Genomic DNA, 25,339 nt, shown 5'->3' on the forward strand with positions numbered 1-25,339 from the left:
TTATGCCAGTGTCACTCTTTCACTCAAGTATCTCAGCGCTACTATGTCTGCGCTACTATGTCAGCGCTACTATGTCAGCGCTACTATGTCAGCGCTACTATGTCTGCGCTACTATGTCAGCGCTACTATGTCAGCGCTACTATGTCTGCGCTACTATGTCTGCGCTACTATGTCTGCGCTACTATGTCTGCGCTACTATGTCAGCGCTACTATGTCAGCGCTACTCAGTGACACCGGCATAGTAACACAGAAATACAGTAGTAACACTGACTTAGTGACTTTGATATAGCAACATGGACATACTGGATTAATATAGTGACACGGACATACTGACATAGTAACAGATATAGCAGCCTAGTAACACAATGTCTGTTGCTATGTTGGTGTTATTGTTACTGTGTCAGTGATTCTGTATCCGCGTTACATCAAAGTTATGTCAGCAGCACTATTCATGTTGTCACCTTAGTGTCTAGAGATGAGCGAGCACGCTCGGTTAAGGCAGTTACTGGAGCGAGCATCGCTCTTCTCGAGTAACTGCATACTGGTCCGAGCAGATTCGGGGGAGCGGTGGGGGGTTGCGGGGGGGAGAGTGAGAGAGATCTCTCTCTCAACCCCCCTGAATCTGCTCAGACCAGTATGCAGTTACTCGAGAAGAGCGATGCTCGCTTCAGTAACTGCCTTAAGTGAGCGTGCTCGCTCATCTCTATTGGTGTCACTCCAGTGTCTGTTACCTATCACTATAGCCACGTTACAGCTGGATAAAGACCACTATCTGTGGTTGAAGGATTGCTGTCTTATGTGGAGGAAATAAAGATATATCAGTTTTGATGTGAGGAAGGTTTTGCACCCTCTTTGCTGCTCAGTGACGTATTTTGCTGCCCCATTGTGAAGTCTACACCCTTTAGCTGTGCGGGCATGGTTTCAGTGTTTCCCAGGTACTTGTATGTGGTTGTGCTGCTGACACGGCTTATTCCTTGATGACCACTATAGCCATGTTAGTCTGTTCCTCTGTCAGTGTTACTTTGTTCCTAGTTGGGGGTTTTAGCTGTGATTTGAGAACTGATTGCCCAATGATTGCTCATGGAAACGGGTCGTATTCAGTGGGGATACAGCATAGCGGATGTGGGAGGGGGCAGCATGGGAAAATGGGCGTCAGTCCAGGGGCATCTTTATCTGACTGCACTCACCCCATCCTGATAAAGAAAGGAACTGACATGGCTCCCAGAAGGGTAGATATATGGCCAGCCACCAGCGGATATATGCCCAGCCACTAGCAGACATATGCCCAGTCACTAGCAGTTCGCTGGCTCTTCCCACTGTAGAGCATCTTCAGGTGTTCCTGTGCTGCTTGTGCCATGGACGGGGCGCTGCAGTGATGTTTATATAGGTGCCTCCGTAGACGCTTGTTCGTTGATCGCAGTGACCGCAGTGAACCAACATTATGGGGCCAGATAAGTGACTTCTGCAAACAGCTCCTCACATCTCATCTTCCCAGACCGCAGTGTTTAGGATATAATACCCTTCCCATAAACCCTAATAACGATACACTTCTTACCGATACAGGACACCCCGTCGTCGGCCAGCACCCGGCCCAGCTCACAGTGACACATCAGCTCCTGGGAGTCCGGGTCCAAGTAACATTCATCCATCTCACAGTGGCTGCAGTTCAGGTTCAGTTTTATCTCCACTTCTCCGTGGCTTTCAGTCACTAGGATGTGAAACAAGGTGCGGGTTAGAGTTCTGAGCAATCCCTGCCGCTCCTGTGTCCTTCTGACAACACTTCCTGCCTCATGCTTGCTCCAGCATTTTAGTTTCATCACAGGGCATTGTGTGGCCCCAAGTCACCATCCACATCAATGTCCACATAGCAGCTAGGCCGTACAGCCTCCCTGTGACAACTGCATAGTAAATCTGCATGTTCTTTGTACCCAACTCCACCCTTATACACCCCTGAAAATGGCATAATAGTTACCTTTAAGGGGAGGGGTGTACAAAACTCCCAGCGGACTGATGTAGGACACCCCATCCCAACCGTCTGCATCAGGGCTGTTGTCTTCTGCTGCATTACCTCCTGCAGGGAGAAATAGGATAATTTCATATAACATCTACTTAATGGCCCAACCTGCAGATTGGTTTCTGTAAATGGACAATTTAGCGGTCCGTGTCTGATCAGCAGACGGGCTCTTTCTAATGTGATGTAACAGTTTGGCTCAGATGTCTGATCCTGGCTGCTCCCTCTCCCCTCTCACAGCATGGCACAGAGAGAATGTAAGGATATACTATAATCTATCCAGTTTGGACAATCTTTAGTTATGGGACCCAGTTACCTGTTTTAGCACCAGAAAGAAGCCTCAACCACTCAGTCATGTAGCAGAGATGTGGCTCTGAGCCAAAGAGGGCTGGAAGGCTCAAGATTCATGCAGAGACGACCAGAAGTGGGGTGAGGTAGCAGGGAGCAGTAGACCAGTATTACTGGCTGAGGAGAAATGAGAGCCAGCAAAGTAGCGCAGAAGGGACCATGACGACTCCAGGGCCAAGTGGACCACAGTTGTCTGGTTGCTAAGTCAAAGAAAGAGTATGGCCACAGATTATCGGCCCAGAGCAATACAGTATCAGTGCATGCTAAAGTATGGAGTCTCCCTCCCAGCAGTAACCAAATAAACAGATCTATGAACACTGGTGGGGCAGCTCTATTATATATAATAACTAGAGATGAGCGAGCGTACTCGCTAAGGCAAATTACTCGAGCGAGTAGTGCCTTATGCGAGTACCTGCCCGCTCGTCTCTAAAGATTCGGGTGCCGGCGGGGGGAGAGCGGTGAGTTGCGGGAGTGAGCAGGGAGGAGCGGGGGGAGGGAGTGAGAGAGAGATCCCCCTACTTCCCGTTCCTCCCCCTCTCCCCCGCCGCCCCCCCGCCGGTACCCGAATCTTTGGAGGCGAGCGGGCAGGTACTTGCATAGGGCACTACTCGCTCGAGTAGTTTGCCTTAGTGAGTACGCTCGCTTATCTGTACGCTCGCTCAATACTGAAACCAGGCCTGTTGTAGTGTTCGGGACGGTGCTTGTTAAAGGGGTTGTCCCGCGCCGAAACGGTTTTTTTTTTTTCAACCCCCCCCCCCCCGTTCGGCGTGAGACAACCCCGATGCAGGGACGTAAAGAAAGCTTACCGGAGCGCTTACCTTAATCCCCGCGCTCCGGTGACTTCAATACTTACCGGTGAAGATGGCCGCCGGAATCCTCTTCCTCCGTGGACCGCAGCTCTTCTGTGCGGTCCATTGCCGATTCCAGCCCCCTGATTGGCTGGAATCGGCACGTGACGGGGGAGGAGCTACACGGAGCCAGCATTCTGCACGAGCGGCTCCATAGAAGACTGCAGAAGACCCGGACTGCGCAAGCGCGGCTAATTTGGCCATCGGAGGGCGAAAATTAGTCGGCTCCATGGGAACGAGGACGCTAGCAACGGAGCAGGTAAGTAAAAAACTTTTTATAACTTCTGTATGGCTCATAATTAATGCACAATGTATATTACAAAGTGCATTAATATGGCCATACAGAAGTGTATAGACCCACTTGCTGCCGCGGGACAACCCCTTTAACTTTTCAAGTTTGAGGTGTTCTGTTATAGAGTGATGAAGAATATACTGTATGTGTACAGTAGAGCATTCAGGTGAGCTGCTTTCGACTGTCCATTGCCGTGCCATTACAACACCACACCTGCACCACTATTACAACATAATAGACCATGTTTAAACTAATGGAAGGAAGAATGCAAATAAGAGCTCCTATAACCTAAGAGTCACAAACCAACCAGCAGAATATATAATGCAGCTCTGGATGTGAGTAGAGGAAGGCATGAAGAGCAGTACAACGTAACCGAGCATTATATGTGCATCCGGCACGGTTACATAGTGCGGCAAAGTGGAAAAAGCAGCTAAAAATCTTTATTGAATTCTCCCCAGATTTGGGGACGAGGATTTTTCTGATTCATGGCGGTGAATTGTGAATCTCTTGCTAGGTTATCCATGACCTTAGCACAGTGTCTGCGCTGCGATACCTGAGAGCTAAAAATGCTCAGGAAATTCCCGAGTGTGGAAATAAATCACTAAATAATGCAGATAAAGACAGGATAATGTTCTATAATACATTACTACAAATAGGACGGCTACAAGATTTTACACTGGTAATAAAGAAAAGTCATTTATCTCATCGGTCCCGGAATAAGTCACCTTCATATCCTCCAACTTCTACCAACTTCCAGTATAAATCACCCAACACAATACAGTAATACAACGCTTAACTTATACCAGCTGTGTATAATTATGTGCCAGACAAAGACTAGGTTATACCAGCTATGGCTCTATATAATTCTACAGAGAAGATACCCAGGTTATACCAGCATGCTCCATATCACTGTATACAGGGAGATGTATAACTCATACCAGCTGTACATATATAATTATATACAGGAGATGCCCAGGTTATACCAGCATGCTCCATATCACTATATACAGGATGTATAACTTATACCAGCTGTACATATATAATTATATACAGGAGATACCCAGGTTATACCAGCATGCTCCATATCACTATATACAGGGAGATGTATAACTTATACCAGCTGTACATATATAATTATATACAGGAGATGCCCAGGTAATACCAGCATGCTGCATATCACTATATACAGGATGTATAACTTATACCAGCTGTACATATATAATTATATACAGGAGATACCCAGGTTATACCAGCATGCTCCATATCACTGTATACAGGGAGATGTATAACTTATACCAGCTATACATATATAATTATATACAGGAGATGCCCAGGCTATACCAGCATGCTCCATATCACTATATACAGGATGTATAACTTATACCAGCTGTACATAAATAATTATATACAGAAGATACCCAGGTTATACCAGCATGCTCCATATCACTATATACAGGAGATGTATAACTTATACCAGCTGTACATATAAAATTATATACAAGAGATACCCAGGTTATAGCAGCATGCTCCATATCACTATATACAGGAGATGTATAACTTATACCAGCTGTACATATAAAATTATATACAAGAGATACCCAGGTTATAGCAGCATGCTCCATAGTGCTATATACAGGATGTATAACTTATACCAGCTGTACATATATAATTATATACAGGAGATACCCAGGTTATACCAGCATGCTCCATATCACAGTATACAAGGAGATGTATAACTTATACCAGCTGTACTTATATAATTATATACAGGAGATACCCAGGCTATACCAGCATGGTCCATATTACTATATACAGGATGTATAACTTATACCAGCTGTACATACACTACCGTTCAAAAGTTTGGGGTCACATTGAAATGTCCTTATTTTTGAAGGAAAAGCACTGTACTTTTCAATGAAGATAACTTTAAACTAGTCCTAACTTTAAACAAATGCACTCTATACATTGCTAATGTGGTAAATGACTATTCTAGCTGCAAATGCCTTTTTTTTTGTGCAAAATCTACAAAGGTGAATAGAGGCCCATTTCCAGCAACTATCATTCCAGTGTTCTAATGGTACAATGTGTTTGCTCATTGGCTCAGAAGGCAAATTGATGATTAGAAAACCCTTGTGCAATCATGTTCACACATCTGAAAACAGTCTAGCTCGTTACAGAAGCTACAAAACTGACCTTCCTGTGAGCAGATTGAGTTTCTGGGGCATCACATTTGTGGGGTCAATTAAACGCTCAAAATGGCCAGAAAAAGAGAACTTTCATCTGAAACTCGACAGTCTATTCTTGTTCTTAGAAATGAAGGCTATTCCATGCGAGAAATTGCTAAGAGATTGAAGATTTCCTACAACGGTGTGTACTACTCCCTTCAGAGGACAGCACAAACAGGCTCTAACCAGAGTAGAAAAACAAGTGGGAGGCCGCGTTGCACAACTAAGCAAGAAGATAAGCACATTAGAGTCTCTAGTTTGAGAAACAGACGCCTCACAGGTACCCAACTGGCATCTTCATTAAATAGTACCCGCAAAACACCAGTGTCAACATCTACAGCGAAGAGGCGGCTGCGGGATTTAGGGCTTCAGGGCAGAGTGGCAAAGAAAAAGCCATATCTGAGACTGGCCAATAAAAGAAAAAGATTAAGATGGGCAAAAGAACACAGACATTGGACAGAGGAAGACTGGAAAAAAGTGTTGTGGACGGATGAATCCAAGTTTGAGGTGTTTGGATCACAAAGAAGAAGGTTTGTGAGACGCAGAACAAATGAAAAGATGCTGGAAGAATGCCTGACGCCATCTGTTAAGCATGGTGGAGGTAATGTGATGGTCTGGGGTTGCTTTGGTGCTGGTAAGGTGGGAGATTTGTACAGGGTAAAAGGGATTCTGAATAAGGAAGGCTATCACTCCATTTTGCAACGCCATGCCATACCCAGTGGACAGCGCTTGATTGGAACCAATTTCATCCTACAACAGGACAATGACCCTAAACACACCTCCAAATTGTGCAAGAACTATTTACAGCAGAAGCAGGCAGCTGGTATTCTATCGGTAATGGAGTGGCCAGCGCAGTCACCAGATCTGAACCCCATTGAGCTGTTGTGGGAGCAGCTTGACCGTATGGTACGCCAGAAGTGCCCATCCAACCAATCCAACTTGTGGGAGATGCTTCTAGAAGCGTGGGGTGCAATTTCACAAGCTTACCTCAACAAATTAACAGCTAGAATGTCAAAGGTGTGCAATGCTGTAATTGCTGCAAAAGGAGGATTCTTTGACGAAAGCAAAGTTTGATGTAAAAACAATGTTATTTCAAATACAAATCATTATTTCTAACCTTGTCAATGTCTGGGCTCTATTGTCTATTCATTTCACAACGCATGGTGGTGAATAAGTGTGACTTTTCATGGAAAACACAACATTGTTTGGGTGACCCCAAACTTTTGAACGGTAGTGTATATAATTATATACAGGAGATACCCAGGTTATACCAGCATGCTCCATATCACTGTATACAGGGAGATGTATAACTCATACCAGCTATACATATATAATTTTATACAGGAGATGCCCAGGCTATACCAGCATGCTCCATATCACTATATACAGGATGTATAACTTATACCAGCTGTACATATATAATTATATACAGAAGATACCCAGGTTATACCAGCATGCTCCATATCACTATATACAGGAGATGTATAACTTATACCAGCTGTACATATAAAATTATATACAAGAGATACCCAGGTTATAGCAGCATGCTCCATATCACTATATACAGGATGTATAACTTATACCAGCTGTACATATATAATTATATACAGAAGATACCCAGGTTATACCAGCATGCTCCATATCACTATATACAGGAGATGTATAACTTACACCAGCTGTACATATATGATTATATACAGGAGATACCCAGGTTATACCAGCATGCTCCATATCACTATATACAGGAGATGTATAACTTATACCAGCTGTACATATAAAATTATATACAAGAGATACCCAGGTTATAGCAGCATGCTCCATATCACTATATACAGGAGATGTATAACTTATACCAGCTGTACATATATAATTATATACAGAAGATACCCAGGTTATACCAGCATGCTCCATATCACTATATACAGGAGATGTATAACTTATACCAGCTGTACATATAAAATTATATACAAGAGATACCCAGGTTATAGCAGCATGCTCCATAGTGCTATATACAGGATGTATAACTTATACCAGCTGTACATATATAATTATATACAGGAGATACCCAGGTTATACCAGCATGCTCCATATCACAGTATACAAGGAGATGTATAACTTATACCAGCTGTACTTATATAATTATATACAGGAGATACCCAGGCTATACCAGCATGGTCCATATTACTATATACAGGATGTATAACTTATACCAGCTGTACATATATAATTATATACAGGAGATACCTAGGTTATACCAGCATGCTCCATATCACTATATACAGGATGTATAACTTATACCAGCTGTACACATATAATTATATACAGGAGATACCCAGGTTATACCAGCATGCTTCATATCACTATACACAGGGAGATGTATAATTTATACCAGCTGTACATATATAATTATATACAGGAGATACCCAGGTTATACCAGCATGCTCCATATCACTATACACAGGGAGATGTATAATTTATACCGGCTGTACATATATAATTATATACATGAGATACCCAGGTTATACCAGCATGCTCCATATCACTATATACAGGAGGTGTATAACTTATATCAGTTGTACATATATAATTATATACAGGAGATTCCCAGGTTATACCAGCATGCTCCATATCACTATACACAGGGAGATGTATAATTTATACCAGCTGTACATATATAATTATATACATGAGATACCCAGGTTATACCAGCATGCTCCATATCACTATATACAGGATATATAACTTATACCAGCTGTACATATATAATTGTATAGAGGAGATACCCAGGTTATACCAGCATGGTCCATATCACTATATACAGGAGGTGTATAACTTATACCAGCTGTACATATATAATTATATACAGGAGATACCCAGGTTATACCAGCATGCTCCATATCACTATATACCGGGAGATGTATAACTTATACCAGCTGTACATATATAATTGTATAGAGGAGATACCCAGGTTATACCAGCATGATCCATATCACTATATACAGGAGGTGTATAACTTATACCAGCTGTACATATATAATTATATACAGGAGATACCCAGGTTATACCAGCATGCTCCATATCACTATATACAGGAGATGTATAACTTATACCAGCTTTACATATATAATTATATAGAGGAGATACCGAGGTTATACCAGCATGCTCAATATCACTACATACAGGATGTTTAACTTATACCAGCTGTACATATATAATTATATACAGGAGATACCCAGGTTATACCAGCATGGTCCATATCCCTATATACAGGAGATGTATAACTTATACCAGCTGTACACATATAATTATATACAGGAGATACTCAGGTTATACCAGCATGCTCCATATCACTATATACAGGAGATGTATAACTTATACCAGCTGTACATATATAATTATATACAGGAGATCCCCAGGTTATACCAGCATGCTCCATATCACTATATACAGCTGTACATATATATTTATGTACAGGAGATACCCAGGTTATACCAGCATGGTCCATATCACTATATACAGGATGTATAACTTATACCAGCTGTACATATATAATTATATACATATCACTATTTTCAGGAGATATATACAGTAAGTACATGTTATTATACACATTAAGCCAGAAGAAAGAAAAAAATAGCACTTAATCCTGCTTACCAATATATCCTCCACCTCCTCCTCCTGAAGAGCATCCACCTCCTCCACCTCCAAAACCCCCTCTTGTTTCCCACCCCCACTTCTTATTGGCTTGGGGGCAGGATTCCCCTCCAGTTCCCCCATCCAAGAGCGATTTTCCTGCCCAAGGAATTGCTGTGTGATCACTCCAGCCGCCTCCACCTCCTGCCCAACGAGAACAAGAGAACAAACGTCATCAGAATAATTCTACATGTATGACATTCAGATGGTTAACACATTCTCATGATTTTGATTTAACCAATCTGACCACTGGGTGGCACTGTAGAGACTTCCTCTCCATGTACAGATTGAAGTGCATAGTGCTGCAGAAGCTCATGGGTAGGTTTCTCTGGACAGCACACCATCTGGTCAGGTGGGGTATTACAAGTACAATTTTTAAAAGTTTTAATGTGAATATTAGCAAAAAATATTAACCCCCAATGTACCTGCTGCTCCACATTTTCCATTGATCCCCGGAATGGTGGAATTACTCTCCAGCCTCTCCGGGTGAATGATGTTAGCTTTCGCCCTATATGCTCTTCCTCCGCCTCCTGCAGCAATCAGCAGCGGAATATATTTTCCATTCTCCATCTGTGAAAAAGTAAATAGATTTTCAGACAAATATCTTGACTCCGCCTCCCGAGTCAAAATGGAACCAATTATGGCAAAATCTTACACTCTCTAACATCTTGTTTACTAGAGGTCCTGTGATGGCGGATTCTATGGCTTCTCCCTGACTGTTTCCTCTAGAGCAGCAGTCTGCGGTTCATGTTTCTCCAGTGGTTGTGAAACTACAACTTCCAGCATGTTGGGAAGCCACAGGTTATAGACCATAGTTTTGCAGAATGACACCCACAGTGCTTGTTGCCCCCTGCTGGTGACATTTCAAATCTATCAGGGGAATATTTAAATTCAACAGAAGATGGTCTGGAGGTTGTCCTGAATTGGTGGAAGCGAACAGAAGATCCCGTGAGATACGGGTGGTTCAGCTGTTCATGCCAGCAGTTACACCATTAACCCTCTAGGGCGCTGGTCTCTAATCTATGACTCTCCAGCTCATATGGAGCTACAATTCTCAACAAGCCTGGATCACCACAGACTGGACCAGAGTGCATGTACAATGCCAATTCCAAAAAAGTTGGGTCGCTGTGTAAGATGTGAATAAAACTAAAGAAAAAAAGAATACAATGATTCGGAGATCTCATCTAACCTTATTTTATTCACATATTAGAAGGGGGAGGGGAGACATCTTACCAATTCATTTAAAACAGTAACTCATTTAGACATTGATGGCAGCAACACATCTCACAAGAGTTGGGACAGGGGCAACAAAAGGCTAAAAAAGGAAGTGGTACTAATGAAAAACAGCTGGATGCTGGAGATCTACGGCCCTCAGGCAGCGCTGCATCAAAAACAGGCATGATTCTGTAATGCAAATCACTGCATGGGCTTAGGAATACTTCCTGACAAACCAACCTGATCAGCTTGTACGAGAAGGTAAGTTCTAGACCGGACCGGGAGGTCACTGTATCTTGTGTATCTGGACTTTTCCAAAGCGTTTGATACTGAGCTGCATAAAAGGTTGGTCTATAAAATGAGAATGCTTGGTCTGGGGAGATTGTGTGTAAGGGGGTGAGTAACTGGTCAGCGATAGAAGAGGGGGGTTATAGATAGTACTTATTCTGATTGGGTTACAGTTATTAGTGGGGGGGGCACTCTTACTAGCGGGGTACCACAGGGGGCAGTATTGGAGGGGTCACCGTTACTAGCGGGGTACCGCAGGGGGCAGTATTGGAGGGGGTCACTGTTACTTTTGGGGTACCACAGGGGGCAGTATTGAAAGGGGCACTGTTACTAGTGGGGTACCACAGGGGGCAGTATTGGAGGGGTCAGAACTGGGCACTATTCTTTTTAATAACCTGGTAGAAGGATTGCACAGTAAAATAGTAATATTTGCAGATGATATAAAAAGTCATAAACATAAGGGAGAACAGAATGCAGTTGCAAATGGATCTGGATAAGTTGGGGGGGGTTTAACACTGATAAATGTGAGGTTCTGCACGCGGGCAGGAAATACATGTCACCATTACACACTAAATGGGAAACCACTGGGGACACCGACATGGAGAAGGAGTTGGGGGTTTTAGTTAACTGTAAGCTTAACTGGAGCAACCAGTGTCAGGCAGCTGCTGCCAAGGCAAATAGGATCATGGGGGGCATCAGAAGAGATCTAGGGGCACATGACAAGAACATTGTTCTTCCTCTTTACAAATCACTGGTCAGATCACACATGGAATATTGTGTACAGTTTGGGGCACCGATACTGAAAAAGAATGTATCAAAGCTTGTGCGGGCACAAAGGGGGCAACTAAAGAAATAAATGGAGTGGACAGATTAAATACCCAGAGAGGTAATCAAAATTAGGGTTCTTTACTTTAGGAAAAGATGGCTGAGGACGACCTGATAACTATGTATAGATATGTCAGGGGACAATACAGATATCTCTCCCATCATCTATTATACCAAGGACTGTAACAAGGGGGCGCTCTAATAACTATGTATAGATATATCAAGGGTCAGTACAGAGATCTCTCCCATCATCTATTATACCCAGGACTGTAACAAGCGGGCGCTCTAATAAATATATATAGCTATATTAGGGGTCAGTACAGAGATCTCTGCCATCATCTATTATACCCAGGACTGTAACAAGGGGGCGCTCTAATAACTATGTATAGATATGTCAGGGGACAATACAGATATCTCTCCCATCATCTATTATACCCAGGACTGTAACAAGGGGCGCTCTAATAACTATGTATAGATATAGCAGGGGTCAGTACAGAGATCTCTAACATCATCTATTATACCCAGGACTGTAACAAGGGGGCGCTCTAATAACTATATATAGATATATCAGGTGTCAGTACAGAGATCTCTCCCATCATCTATTATACCCAGGACTGTAACAAGCGGGCGCTCTAATAAATATATATAATATATCAGGGGTCAGTACAGAGATCTCTTCCATCATCTATTATACCCAGGACTGCAACAAGGGGGCGCTCTAATAACTATGTATGGATATATCAGAGGTCAGTACAGAGATCTCTCTCATCATCTATTATACCCAGGACTGTAACAAGGGGGCACTCTAATAACTATATATAGATATATCAGGGGTCAGTACAGAGATCTCTTCCATCATCTATTATACCCAGGACTGTAACAAGGGGGCGCTCTAATAACTATGTATAAATATATCAGGGGTCAGTACAGAGATCTCTCCCATCATCTATTATACCCAGCACTGTAACAAGGGGGCGCTCTAATAACTATGTATAATATATCAGGGGTCAATACAGAGATCTCTCCCATCATCTTTTATACCCAGGACTGTAACAAGGGGGCGCTCTAATAACTATATATAATATATCAGGGATCAATACAGAGATCTCTCCCATCATCTATTATACCCAGGACTGTAACAAGGGGGCGCTCTAATAACTATGTATAGATATATTAGGGGTCAGTACAGAGATCTCTCCCATCATCTATTATACCCAGGACTGTAACAAGGGGGTGCTCTAATAACTATATATAATATATCAGGGGTCAGTACAGAGATCTCTTCCATCATCTATTATACACAGGACTGCAACAAGGGGGCGCTCTAATAACTATATATAATATATCAGGGGTCAGTACAGAGATCTCTCCCAACATCTATTATACCCAGGACTGTAACAAGGGGGCGCTCTTTGTGTCTAGGAAAAAGAAAGTTTCTACACTGACATAGAAGGGGGTTCTTTACTGTAAGAGCAGTGAGACTATGGAACCTTTAACCTGAGGACGTGGCGATGGCAAATTCGATAAAAGAGTTTAAGAGGAGCCTGGACGTCCTACTTGTGCATTACAATATTATATGGTATAATCATTAATAACTTCAGAAGGGTCGGCATTCCGGGGATTATTCTGATTGCATAAAGGAATTTTTTGCTTGAATGGGGAAAATTGTCTTCTACCTCGTTGTTTTTTTTGCCTTCCTCTGGATCAACATTGAGGAGTAACAGGCTGAACTGGATGGACATGGGGCTTTTTTTTAGGCTAAGATACTATGTTACCAAATCATGCATAGTTCACCGTGTAATCCATAAATGCAGGTTAAAGCTGTATCATGCAAAGAAGAAGCCATGTATCAACACAATCCAGAAACGTCGGCGTCTTCTCTGGGCCAAAGCTCATTTATAATGGACTGAGGCAAAATGGAAAACTGTTCTGTGGTCAGATGAAGCAAAATTAGAATTTTTTCTGGGAACGACTTACGCCGTGTCCTGCGAGGAACCTCCAGCTTATCAGCGCACAGCCTGCATCTCTGATGGCATTAGTGCCTATTACATGGGCAGCGCACATCCTGAAAGGCACTATCAGTGCTGAGCAGTATATGGAGGTTATACAACATACGCTCCATGCAGACAACGGCTCGTTACGGTGCCACCTCCAGGCGGCGAGGAATAATTACAGAGTAAACGGCAGAGAATCCATACTGAATTCATCCCCCATTACTCTGGGCCGTTATTAATGGCTATCGCCTGTTTAATATCCACTCTAACAGCAAGCAGAGGACAGAAAAACTCCGCTTGTTGTCAAGTACGTGACAGCGGTGTATTAATCGCCGTGTGATGGGGAGATACAAGCTGAGAAAAAGCCGACACACAATAATGAAAAGGCATATTTCACCGCTGGCACCGTATCCTGACGCAGGAGAAAAGGATATACAGGAAGGAGAAACTCCATCAGCTGTGGCCCCGGCTGCAGCGTATCACCACCGGCTTGGATACTTGGTTACTTCTGCATGTGTTGCTGTAAATATTGCATGTTCTGCTGCATTGCATTGCGGGAGATGTAGAATAACGTTACATCTACGGCAGCAGCATGGGAATAGTGCAACAGCAGTGTACTATAGCTAATTAGCTAAGCATAATTTCCAATTAGCAGTCCTGAGGCCTCTTTCACGCGGTCGACAGCGATATCGCAGATTTGTACACACGATTTTGTAGCGTCAGCTGGCTCCAAACAGGCGATCGCGATTTTGCAGCGAGAAAAGCGTATCTTTATTCAGTGCGACTTGTGAGCGTCAGCAATGCTTCCCTTTTAGAATATTCTTGCATCGCTGCCGCCCGAGGAGAAATGTTTATTGCATAAGTCAATGGGACTTTGTAATGTTAAAAGCGCATCACAACGCGCGTTTGTTGAGCTGCGATAAAAAGAAGCCGCCATAGGGAAACATGGGAGACAAGTTGCACAACACAGAAATAGAGACAATGCCGCGTTTTTTAATCCCCTCAACATCAGTGAAAACACCGCAAATGGGAAGGAAACCATTAGAAATCATTAGTTTCACGCGGACTGATGTTCGCCTGCTGCCATAGTAAAAAAAAGCAGAATATTAATTTTGCCATTTTAACTTTACAAAGTCGCATGGACTTAGGCCGCCTGCACACGGGCGGAAATCCCGCCGCGGGATTTCCGCCACTGAAAGTTTGCATAGGAGTGCATTACAATACGCACTCCTATGCAGACGGCCGCGGTTTGGCCGCGCGAAATCTCGCACGGCAAACAAACCGCGGCATGTCCTATTTTTGTGCGGGGCTCGTACTCACCCGGCCGCCGGCTCCGGTCTGCGCATGCGCGGGCTGCGCCGCAGCCGGCACATGAAAGAGCCGGAGCCGCCAGGCGCGGGTGAGTACGCGCTCGTCCCTGCAGGTTCTCGGGTCGGGTCCTGCGGCGAGAATTCTCGCTGCCGGATCCGACCCGCTCGTCTGCAGGCGGCCTTATGCCGACGATAAAAAATTGCATGAGTTTGTCGCGCGGTTTTATTGCAGTCAGCAGAGATGAGATGCAATATTATCCAATATTATGCCGCTCATACATAGCTCAATAAAGATGAGATTTTGCCACGATTTTCTCGCTGCAAATTCGCGATCGCTGGTGTGGGGCCGGCCTGAGGGCCTCTTTCACACGAGCACATATTGGCCGCACTTTCACAGCTGGCCGATATACGCTGCCTATCTGATGCATTGGTTTACAATGCATCAGTTCAGATGCGCCCAGCCGGCCAAGATAGCGCATACGGTGCAGCAACTATTTTCTGGCCAGAATACGGCAGCGGCTCCCTTAGACTCTTATGGGAGCCTACAGGAGCTGCTGAAGAAGAGAGGTGGAAGGGAGTTTAAGAGCCTGACTGCTAAACTCCCACCCCCTTCCCTCCTCCTCTCTGCCCCTTGCCGGCTGTTTGCAATGGGAGGGGGTGGGGCGGAGCTAGTTGCTAAACTACCCTCCTGCCAATTGTTGGCAGCTGACAAGGGGCGGAAGCTTAGCACATTAGCTCCTGCCCCTCCCCCACGACAGCTTAACAGTCTCCCCTTGCCCAATGGTATTATGGGCTCGGCGTATACTCGCCACACCCGAACCCGTCTGAATGGGCACACAAACAGGAGATTTGTGCGCCCGTTCACGCGATTTTCAGTCACACTGTGGCTGTGACATGGCTGACCGAACATTGCCTGCGCCCGTGTGATAGAGCTCCGAGTGATGCTTTTTTCTTGCATCGCGTCAGTGCTACCCGCGATTTTATGACAAGACAGTTAATAGCAGTTTCTAATGTTAAAAATGTATCGCATAATGCGAAAATTGCAAGTTTGTGCGATGCGATGAATGAGGAGGCTCCACGGGTAACATGGGCTACAAGACACCGCAAATCGCGGCAATGTTCAGCGCGCAGCAATTTGTTTTTCTAGCAAAATGGCATCAAACAAAATGTCGCTAATGTGAAGGAACCCAGTGGAAATCATGGGCTTCACATACATGTGATGTTGTAGCCGTGTGAAAGTAGCAGCTTTATGTGTGACTGGAGTGTAAGATATGATGTACGGGGTGTGCAGCTTGTGGCAGATCTGTCACATGACCCACGCAGAACACTACGGTTTCCATATGGATTCAATGAGGCAAATCAGTATGTGGCCACCAGACACGCCTTCTCCACGGAACCTGTGTCTGGGCGCCGCACGTGGACTCGCCCATTGAACACCAACGCAAATTTGTGGCAGAACGCCGAGACTCAGCTGAGGAAACACCAAGAACTGACGTCAATCCTTTTATTCCGTGATGCACTGCGGAGCCTTGGGGTTTTGCCACTGATCTGCGTGGATTCCATCTCTAAAAACCGCGGTAAAACCTGTATCTTTCTGCCGTGGACCCAAGAGTGGATTTATTTCTGTGGATGAGCAAAATCTGCATGCGGTATTCTGACGCATTTCTGGATCAAGATGTCACAAAAACGCACATTTTTTTCATGTTGCAATTCTGCATGCGGATTTTGACAGGGCTAAATAAGTCCTTGGATCCAAGACAGAAGGATGGCGGTGTAGTGTCCCAGAATACCATCCTGGACCCCTCCATAACTGTCATACATGTATTGTCTCATGTGGATGCACTGTGCAAAGCTGTCATGTCAATTTTCTGTATGTGGGTTGCACAGCTGCAGCGTCTGAAGGGTTAACTACCTTATAATCATTGCCTGCCGGCTCTGCTGCAGAATGTACCTATCTTATAGTGTCATGTGCTACAAGTGAGGTGATAAATGTGAGTGTCTGAGAGCGGGAGGTGTTGTTGATGATCTTCCATCTGCCCATGCTGTTGGACGACCCACAGTGATGCAGGGAAGCACCTTCAGCTTCCTTGTATCGAAAATGGAGAAGAAGGAGAGACTCCCTATGGGGGAGCTGGGGATCTTCTCTCTCATTCGATCCGTTGGAGAAACCGCAGGGGCGCAGAGAGACACCTCTGGTCTTCTTGTGTCTAATATGGAGGAGATGGAGAGACATCCCTACCGCATGTGAAACACATGAGAGAATCAGTTAGTCCCTAAAAATCCCCCAGAGAGAGTGAGCACACCAAATCCCAATTGCTATTGAACCAGGTACCCGTTCACATTGCAGCAGTTATTTTTCCTGTGTGGCCGTCCACCAATGGGATCCCCACACAGAGGTACGTGATTTTAACCCCCATGCGGAGAATGGACGGGGTGCATTTAAACTAAGTCTTCTTCTGAGTAATTTTGTCTTGCTAGACAGTATGTGGAGAGGATCTTGTCTTTTTGCCTCCTCCAGAGTATATATATAATGTCCAGGACCGGTGACATATATATATATAATGTGGACTGTAGGGCCGTATTGTTCCTGTGTAATTATCCTCCCAACCTCTGAGCTTCTTCCTGTAACTGCTGCTGTGAATCTACCTGGAATCACCTGTATGCAAAGTTAAACCAAGTAAAGTTTTACCGGGCCCCAACCGTTCCTGAGGACCCGCGATACATTTGTCCAGTGTTTATTACTCTGGCGTGTATGAAGGCCGGTGTGTGGAACGGTGGCTTCATGACAACTACTACCCCCCTCATCCTGAGGACTACTGGCCCTATCCTCTGCTGCGGTAACTCTCTCTGGGACCCGGAGTTGGTAAGTGGCACCATGACATATCCATGCACTACACCCTCCCAACTCCAGCTGCATGCTTGGGTAGCGAATCAGTGCCTGCAGTATCCCACCACGGGTGTTGCAGCAGATTCCACTGTGTGCCCCTACCTTAAGGCGTATTATCTGTGTAGCGCTGTCCATATATTACCGAAACTGGTATATTTAGACATCTGCGGCCCCCAGACCGGCTCACTTCTTACGTCCCAACCTCCTCAGCTGTACATTACCTTGAAAATATAGGTGGCGCCTCCACCGCCTCCTCCTCCGCCCGCCCACTCGCTGACACTCCCATTGATCCTGATCTCCTCCTCGATCTGGTTATTTTCGCCCATGCACACCATTTTCAGGATGGGATCGGCCTGCGGAGAGAGAAGTGGGGCAATTTTAGAGGAAGAGGCCCGCTTGTAACTTGTGTTTCGCTGTTTCGATAACGCCCGTTCTTAAAGAGGTTGTACCAGAATCGCAAGTTACACTCTGTCCACAGGATAGGAGATAACATGCTGATCGGTGGGGGTCTGACCCTCCACAGCGTGATCAGGGGGTGCCGATGGGTTAGTACAGCAGCCTGGAGCCTACTAAAGGATGCCATGCAAAGATGCCTATCAAGCCCTGTGCCTGGCAAGACTGCTATATACTGAAACACTGAAGTGCTGCAGTATATAGTACAAGTGATCAAGTAACTGCAAGTTCAAGTCCCCCGTGGGGAATAAAAATATTTATGGGAAAAAGCCGATTGGTGGAGGCGGGGAAGCAGCAGCAGTTCCCGCTGGCACTCACCACCAATCGGCAGCAGTGGGGAGGAGAGAGTACTGGTAATTGATTGCACATTTGTTCGCGCGATCGCGAGTTTGTTTGTGCGCCTGCAATTTAGTTAGAGCGATCGCGTGAACGAATGCCGATGCGACGAATTATGGCATCTTTGCTTTATAAAACGCAACAACTATTTTCCCCCGATTTGGGAGGAAGAAAAGTGCGTCTTATAAAGCGAAAAATATGGTGTTCTTGGGCCCCATTCTTGAGATAGATGAGGATTCCAGAGGAGGGACCATAAGTCCAGATGGGAATACACTCTAAGGGGGGTGTACTGTACATTACATTTCATAGTGTGGTGCTTCATGAATAAAATACTAGTTCTACAGTGAAGACAGCCACCCGGCCGAGCAGAAGAATACATACATTTGGATTGAGATAAACATTGTCAGGTTGATAATGGCTGCCATTAGTGGTCTAATAGTTTACCACAATAATTTTGGCATCCCATGAACAGGATCTGACCTGATGTGCCTAATAAAGTTAATGGACGCTCATACAAGTTTAGGTGGGGCCACTCTTCTGTGTTTGCAGCCCTTCATCAGCCTGTCTCAGGGGGCGGGGCCTTCCTACCACTTTTTCAGTCATAGACAGTGGTATAGACTGGAGCTACTGACTGTTCTGATGACTTTTCTCTTTTCCAGGTACTTCCAGGATAGGGCTGGAATGGGGGGGAAGGCGAGGCCCCCACCTAAAATGGAAGCCCGTCATTACACGTGGGGGGAGATAGCTGGAGTTAGAATTATTCGGGGAGTATGGGGTTAATTTTGTTAGTGTTGGGGAGAATTTTCTAGATTTAGGGGGATAGCTGTGGAGGATTGGTGGAAAAAGTAAGGGGTGGGGGAGTATTTAAGGAAGGGGGGAGTGGCAGCGGCACCTTTTTAGGGAACACGAGAGAGTCCTGCCCGCCCGTCCAAGGGTTTGGGGTTGGAATTGGGGGTTTATACCATTTGTCATGGCAGCTTGGCGGGTGGGGGGGGGGTCCTTGGAGTCGGTGGAAATTGTGTGGGGGGAATCCCTCCGTGTTAAATTTTGATGTGATCTGGTGCAGGTGACGTGGCTGGTGAGGGGGCGGCAGTAGACTCCCTCCGGCTATAAGTCACAATAGGGGTTGCCAGCCTTCGGCGGCGTGGTTGGCCCCTGAACCTGTAGTCCGGTGGGGGGCAGTTGTTGCATTTTTTCCCGGTTATGGTTGCACCAGATCTTTGTGACTCCAAGGACTCCCTCTCGTTCATTGTTCATTTTATGTACTGTTTGTTAATAAACTGGCTGCTGTGGCCAATTTAGCCAAAGAAGAAGGAGTGGTGTTTTTATTGGTGGTAAGAGGGGTGGTGGGCTACAGCGAAGTATTCTGGCCTCCACGGGTCATGTGCTCTTTCTCTGCCAGTCACCTCTTCTAATTGTTGCTGTAGGTCACACAGTGTGTTTCATTCTCTTAAAGAGACAGTGATGGTCATTCCACTGATCTCATTTTTCACTAGTCTTTGGAGCAAAGAGTTATGTATGAAGCTCCATAGCAATACCTGCGGTTTGGGATTCTGTCCACCCTGGTAGATATTTCACAAAAGTACTTGCAAATCACTTTCTTACACGCTGTCATAAACCCAAAGTCTTACACAATAATGACACTTCCTTTAGTCACTAGTACACTGGGGGTGGGCTAAGCCTTATACATAGGTAACCAGTGGATGGAATTGTGTTTACAGGTTTCACCTTGCACACTCTGCGACTGCGCAGAACCTTTTCCAGTGATAGTGAAGTAATACACTTAAGATGGTACGTCCCGGGATGTATACACTCTGTTTTAGAGGCGCCGGGGATTGGCTTATTTTTAAGTAGGGGGGAACTGTAGTGTCCCAGAATAGCATCCTGGTCCCCTCCATAATTGTCATACATGTCTGTCTCATGTCGATGCACTGTGCAAAACTGTCATGTCACTTTCTGTATGTGTGTTGCATAGCTGCAGCGTCTGAAGGGTTAACTCCTCTAAAATCATGGCCTGTCAGCTCTGTCTGCTGCTGAATGTATCTATCCTACTGTGATATTTGTTAGGTTTAGTGGCAATGTCCTTTAAGTACCCAAATCAGACCCATCAGCGCTGATAACGCGGACTGGATGGGCCGTCGCTGTAGCCGCCCCTATAGACGACTCTCACAGAGCTGAGCTGTAATTGAATTTTCAAGCCTGAATTATGAAGATTTAATAATAAAGTGTCCGGAATGTGGAGAGAAATTGGCGCTGACATTATGAAGCATCCGGGCGCTGGCTGCTCTATTGTACGGCCGCTGATTACAATCCAATTACGTGAATAAACTTCAATCCAATGGAGTAGAACCTAATTAGTCCCTTGGCCAATACATCTCCACTCCGGCGACAGAAATTCATATTTCGCTTTTATTCAAAAGGCCCTGAATTTGCTTCATTAAAATATATATATTGCGTATCGTCTGCTCTCTGCACATAATGGAAGTGGATAGGGAACGGTCGCCGTGAAGGACGCGGCTCTATTTCATATTAGGAAAGATAGAAGTGATCACCGGCACTTCATCGTCAAGGCAGATGTGAGCTGCTCTTAAAGGGCCCCCAGGTGCCCCGCCAGTTTGTGCAGATATTATGTAAGTTGCCTGCAAATGTCCCCTTTCTTCTATGATGAATGGCGTCACAGAATGCTCCACATTTTATTTGGAAACCATCAACAAGGAGGTTCCCTTTACAGTACATGTGTGAGAACCGGTGGTGGGTGTTCCTGGAGTGGGCTCGGCCGCTGGGAAAAGCTGACCTTGGTGGAGGGAGTGATTGGTCATGGTTGTGCTTCCGGTGGTTGGTCACGGCCGTGGCTAAGCTCGGGGGGCGAGGTGGCTCGCCTGGTGCGGGCGTTTGCTGGTCAGCATCAGTCAGAGATCCCACCGACGTGGCTTACAATATAATGGGACGTTATTCAAAACAGTAAAGAATCTCTCCGGATGAATCGGTGGTCCCGGCGCGCTTACAGCACAGCGCAACTGAACAGAGTGGATTACCGGTCAGTCCGATGGTGGCCACGTCCGATGACAGTATAGTCTCTCTGTAGGACCGCTGTAAAGAAACCCTCAGGCTATAGTTTTATCTTGTCTGCCGAGGGAGAGGAGCGGAGACCGCCGGCACCAACCTGTAGGGGCGCACATAAAATCCCGTAGGCTACTTATTAGGATTGCTGGTAGTTTTCAGTCTCTGGTGGGCTCTGCATTGACAGAGGCTACAAGTCCCTTGTTGAGCGGTCGGTGTCGCCAAACCAATAATGTGTTCCCCATAGGAACATCAGACATGTCTCTTCTCACTTACAACGTGGCTGTCTCCCAGTACCAAGACGGCGCATGCTCCCCTTCCGGTAGGTGCTAGCAACGCGGTTCATTCACATTAGTGATGTTTTCCTGCATGACCCCACAATGCTACGCAGGGAAATCAATGGGGGAACTCCTCGATCCTCTGCCGCGGCTCTGACGACCACGCCGAGGGATTCCTTCATCCCCGCAGGGATGCAATGCTGTTTGCACGTGAAAGCGCCTCGCATCCACGGGTTTCACATGGATGGCAAGGGCGATACTGGGCTGTGGTTCATCCACACCCGTGTGACGGAGCCCTTAATTAAAATACTGCAAGGCACATACAAAGCATTGTTAAACAGGAGGGTAAGGGGGGGGGAGGGGACGTCAGGCATCACCCCCTCACACAGGGGCAACAAACAGTGTGGGGCAGTTAAGATAAAATCTAATTTTGCTACATGGAAACAATCAACAAGGAGATTTCCTGCGGCTTATTATCTTGTTATTCCGATGGTCATTTAGAAGAAAACCCGGGACACCTCAGCTCATCAGCACATGGACATTGAAAAGTCTGATTAATTTTGCACCAATATCCCTGCAAATTGTATTGTGTATCAAACTCTGCGCTACTGGTGCGAAATATGATGTGGTTTTCGACATGAACTTATATATAATAAGTGACCCCCGTTGTGTAGATGGGTGAAGCTGAAGAGTGAGGGGGGTCTCTGCTGCCGGGTGGGCTGACGTCACACCGGGAACGTATTGACACCTCCTGTTTATAGCCAGAGAGGACGTCAATACTAATGAAATAACCCCGAGCTGCAACATCCTCGTTATGTCATTTATGGTTAATGCGATGTCTGAGCTGCGGATCAACTAAAGTTACCCAGACACACGGCTTACAGCCACGAATAAAGAGCGGCCCGAGAGACGTGGCGTTCACAGGTAATAGCTCAGAATCTAAGGCTACCTGACACACGGACAGTCGGGGTACGGGATAATGACACGCGGACAGTCGGCGTACGGGATAAGAACACACAGATATTTGGGGGGCAGGATAATGACACGCGGACAGTCGGGGTACGGGATAATGACACACTGATATTTGGGGGACGGGATAATGAAACGCTGACACTTGGGGGACAGGATAATGACACGCTGATACTTTGGGGACAGGATAATGACTCGCTGATACTTGGGGGACAGGATAATGACACGCTGACACTTGGGGGACAGGATAATGACACGCTGACACTTGGGGGACGGGATAATGACACGCTCATACTTGGGGGACCGGATAATGACACGCTCATACTTGGGGGACCGGATAATGACACGCTGCCACTTGGGGGACAGGATAATGACACGCTGACACTTGGGGGACGGAATAATGACACGCTCATACTTGGGGGACAGGATAATGACACGCTGACATTTGGGGGACGGGATAATGACACGCTGACACTTGGGGGGGACAGGATAATGACACGCTGATACTTGGGGGACAGGATAATGACACGCTGACACTTGGGGGACAGGATAATGACACGCTGACACTTGGGGGACAGGATAATGACACGCTGACACTTGGGGGACAGGATAATGACACGCTGATACTTGGGGGACGGGATAATGACAGGCTGATACTTGGGGGATGGGATAATGACGCGCTGACACTTGGGGGACGGGATAATGACAGACTGACACTTGGGAGACGGGATAATGACACGCTGACACTTGGGGGACGGGATAATGACAGCCTGACGCTTGGGGGACGGGATAATGACAGCCTGACGCTTGGGGGACAGGATAATGACACGCTGACACTTGGGGGATGGGATAATGACACGCTGATACTTGGGGGATGGGATAATGACACGCTGACACTTGGGGGACGGGATAATGACACGCTGACACTTGGGGGACGGGATAATGACAGGCTGATACTTGGGGGATGGGATAATGACACGCTGACACTTGGGGGACAGGATAATGACATGCTGATACTTGGGGGATAGGATAATGACAGGCTGATACTTGGGGGACAGGATAATGACAGGCTGACACTTGAGGTGCAGGATAATGACACACTAATACTTGGGGGACGGGATAATGACACGCTGACACTTGGGGGACGGGATAATAACACGCTGACACTTGGGGGACAGGATAATGACACGCTGATACTTGGGGGACGGGATAATAACACGCTGACACTTGGGGGATGGGATAATGACACGCTGACACTTGGGGGACGGGATAATAACACGCTGACACTTGGGGGACGGGATAATGACATTCAGTTATATATATCCACAATCACTTACTCTCGGACAGGCATCTTCTCCTTGCTGACCCACCAGTATGTACAAGATGTCGTCCTTCTGTAACTCGAACACCCCGACCAGCGCTGTCCCGTGGGCCCTGGAAGGTGTTTTTACTCCAATGCCACCAGCTGCTCCATAACCCGATATTCTAAACAGAGAAGGAGATGAAGTCACCGCTGGATGACCTGAAGCCACATGCAGAACCGTGCCACAACCTGCGGGATACGTGGCCGCAACCAAAGGCTAATATTTATCATCTGGAATGCAACTAAACCAGTGTCATAAACAGGTGTGCTAAGCATTTCTACCACTAGGTGGAGTCTTTGCGAATTAAACTACATAGACTTGAATAAAAGAGCTGTGTTCTACCGTATGTGATGCTCATTCACAACAGCACACCATATGGTCAGACAGAGTACTGCAAGTGAAACACATCTTTTCTTATGTGAAATATTATCAAAATCTTAAAAGTTTTAAACAGTTTTTTAAAAGTTTAATTTTCACAGATCTGCTAAAAAACGAGAAGTATGGTTTAATGAGTGAAGATTTCATTACCTATATTTTTTTACTGATTAAAATCAGAGTGAAACATTTTTTCTAATCTGTATTTATTTTGATTGTAGATTTTTTATTCTATTGTCTGAACATGATTATGTGGGCGGCCATCATGTCCGAGGTGCATTTAACAGCATTTAGAGAGATTCTTTACAACAGCCTCGTGGGCCATCACACAATGGGCAGGAGATGACTATCATGTTCTTCGGTGACTGTGGCCATTGGCTCTGCCTACCTACCCATCTGGTGGTTGCAGTGCCTGATCTGCTGCCGTTGTCACATGTGGTAGACGCTGCTTCCTCCACTAGCCTAAAGCTCATTTCCGTGCTACTTGGTGAATGCATGCGCCTGACCCGACCTCTTAAAAGGTCAACACAGCCAATTTTTGCATCTCAGGCCAATCTGGATAGACTTT

The 25,339-nt window shown here is 45.7% G+C and overlaps 1 protein-coding gene across 1 annotated transcript in view; it reads right to left on the bottom strand.

Moving 5' to 3' along the window:
• Positions 1-24,433, bottom strand: part of ALK (ALK receptor tyrosine kinase) — a 75,491-nt gene extending 51,058 nt beyond the window's left edge. Inside the window, exons 1-6 of the mRNA XM_066595113.1 lie at positions 24,370-24,433; positions 18,158-18,289; positions 9,843-9,987; positions 9,379-9,561; positions 1,973-2,071; positions 1,556-1,708 (exon numbers count right to left, since the gene is read on the bottom strand). Coding sequence (XP_066451210.1) covers positions 1,556-1,708; positions 1,973-2,071; positions 9,379-9,561; positions 9,843-9,987; positions 18,158-18,271 — 694 coding nt within the window. The 5' untranslated portion in view covers positions 18,272-18,289; positions 24,370-24,433. The remainder of the gene's footprint in view (positions 1-1,555; positions 1,709-1,972; positions 2,072-9,378; positions 9,562-9,842; positions 9,988-18,157; positions 18,290-24,369) is intronic.
• Positions 24,434-25,339: the final 906 nt, after the last annotated feature.

Source organism: Eleutherodactylus coqui, chromosome 3 (genome assembly GCF_035609145.1).
Source record: "Eleutherodactylus coqui strain aEleCoq1 chromosome 3, aEleCoq1.hap1, whole genome shotgun sequence".
Taxonomy (NCBI): domain Eukaryota; kingdom Metazoa; phylum Chordata; class Amphibia; order Anura; family Eleutherodactylidae; genus Eleutherodactylus; species Eleutherodactylus coqui.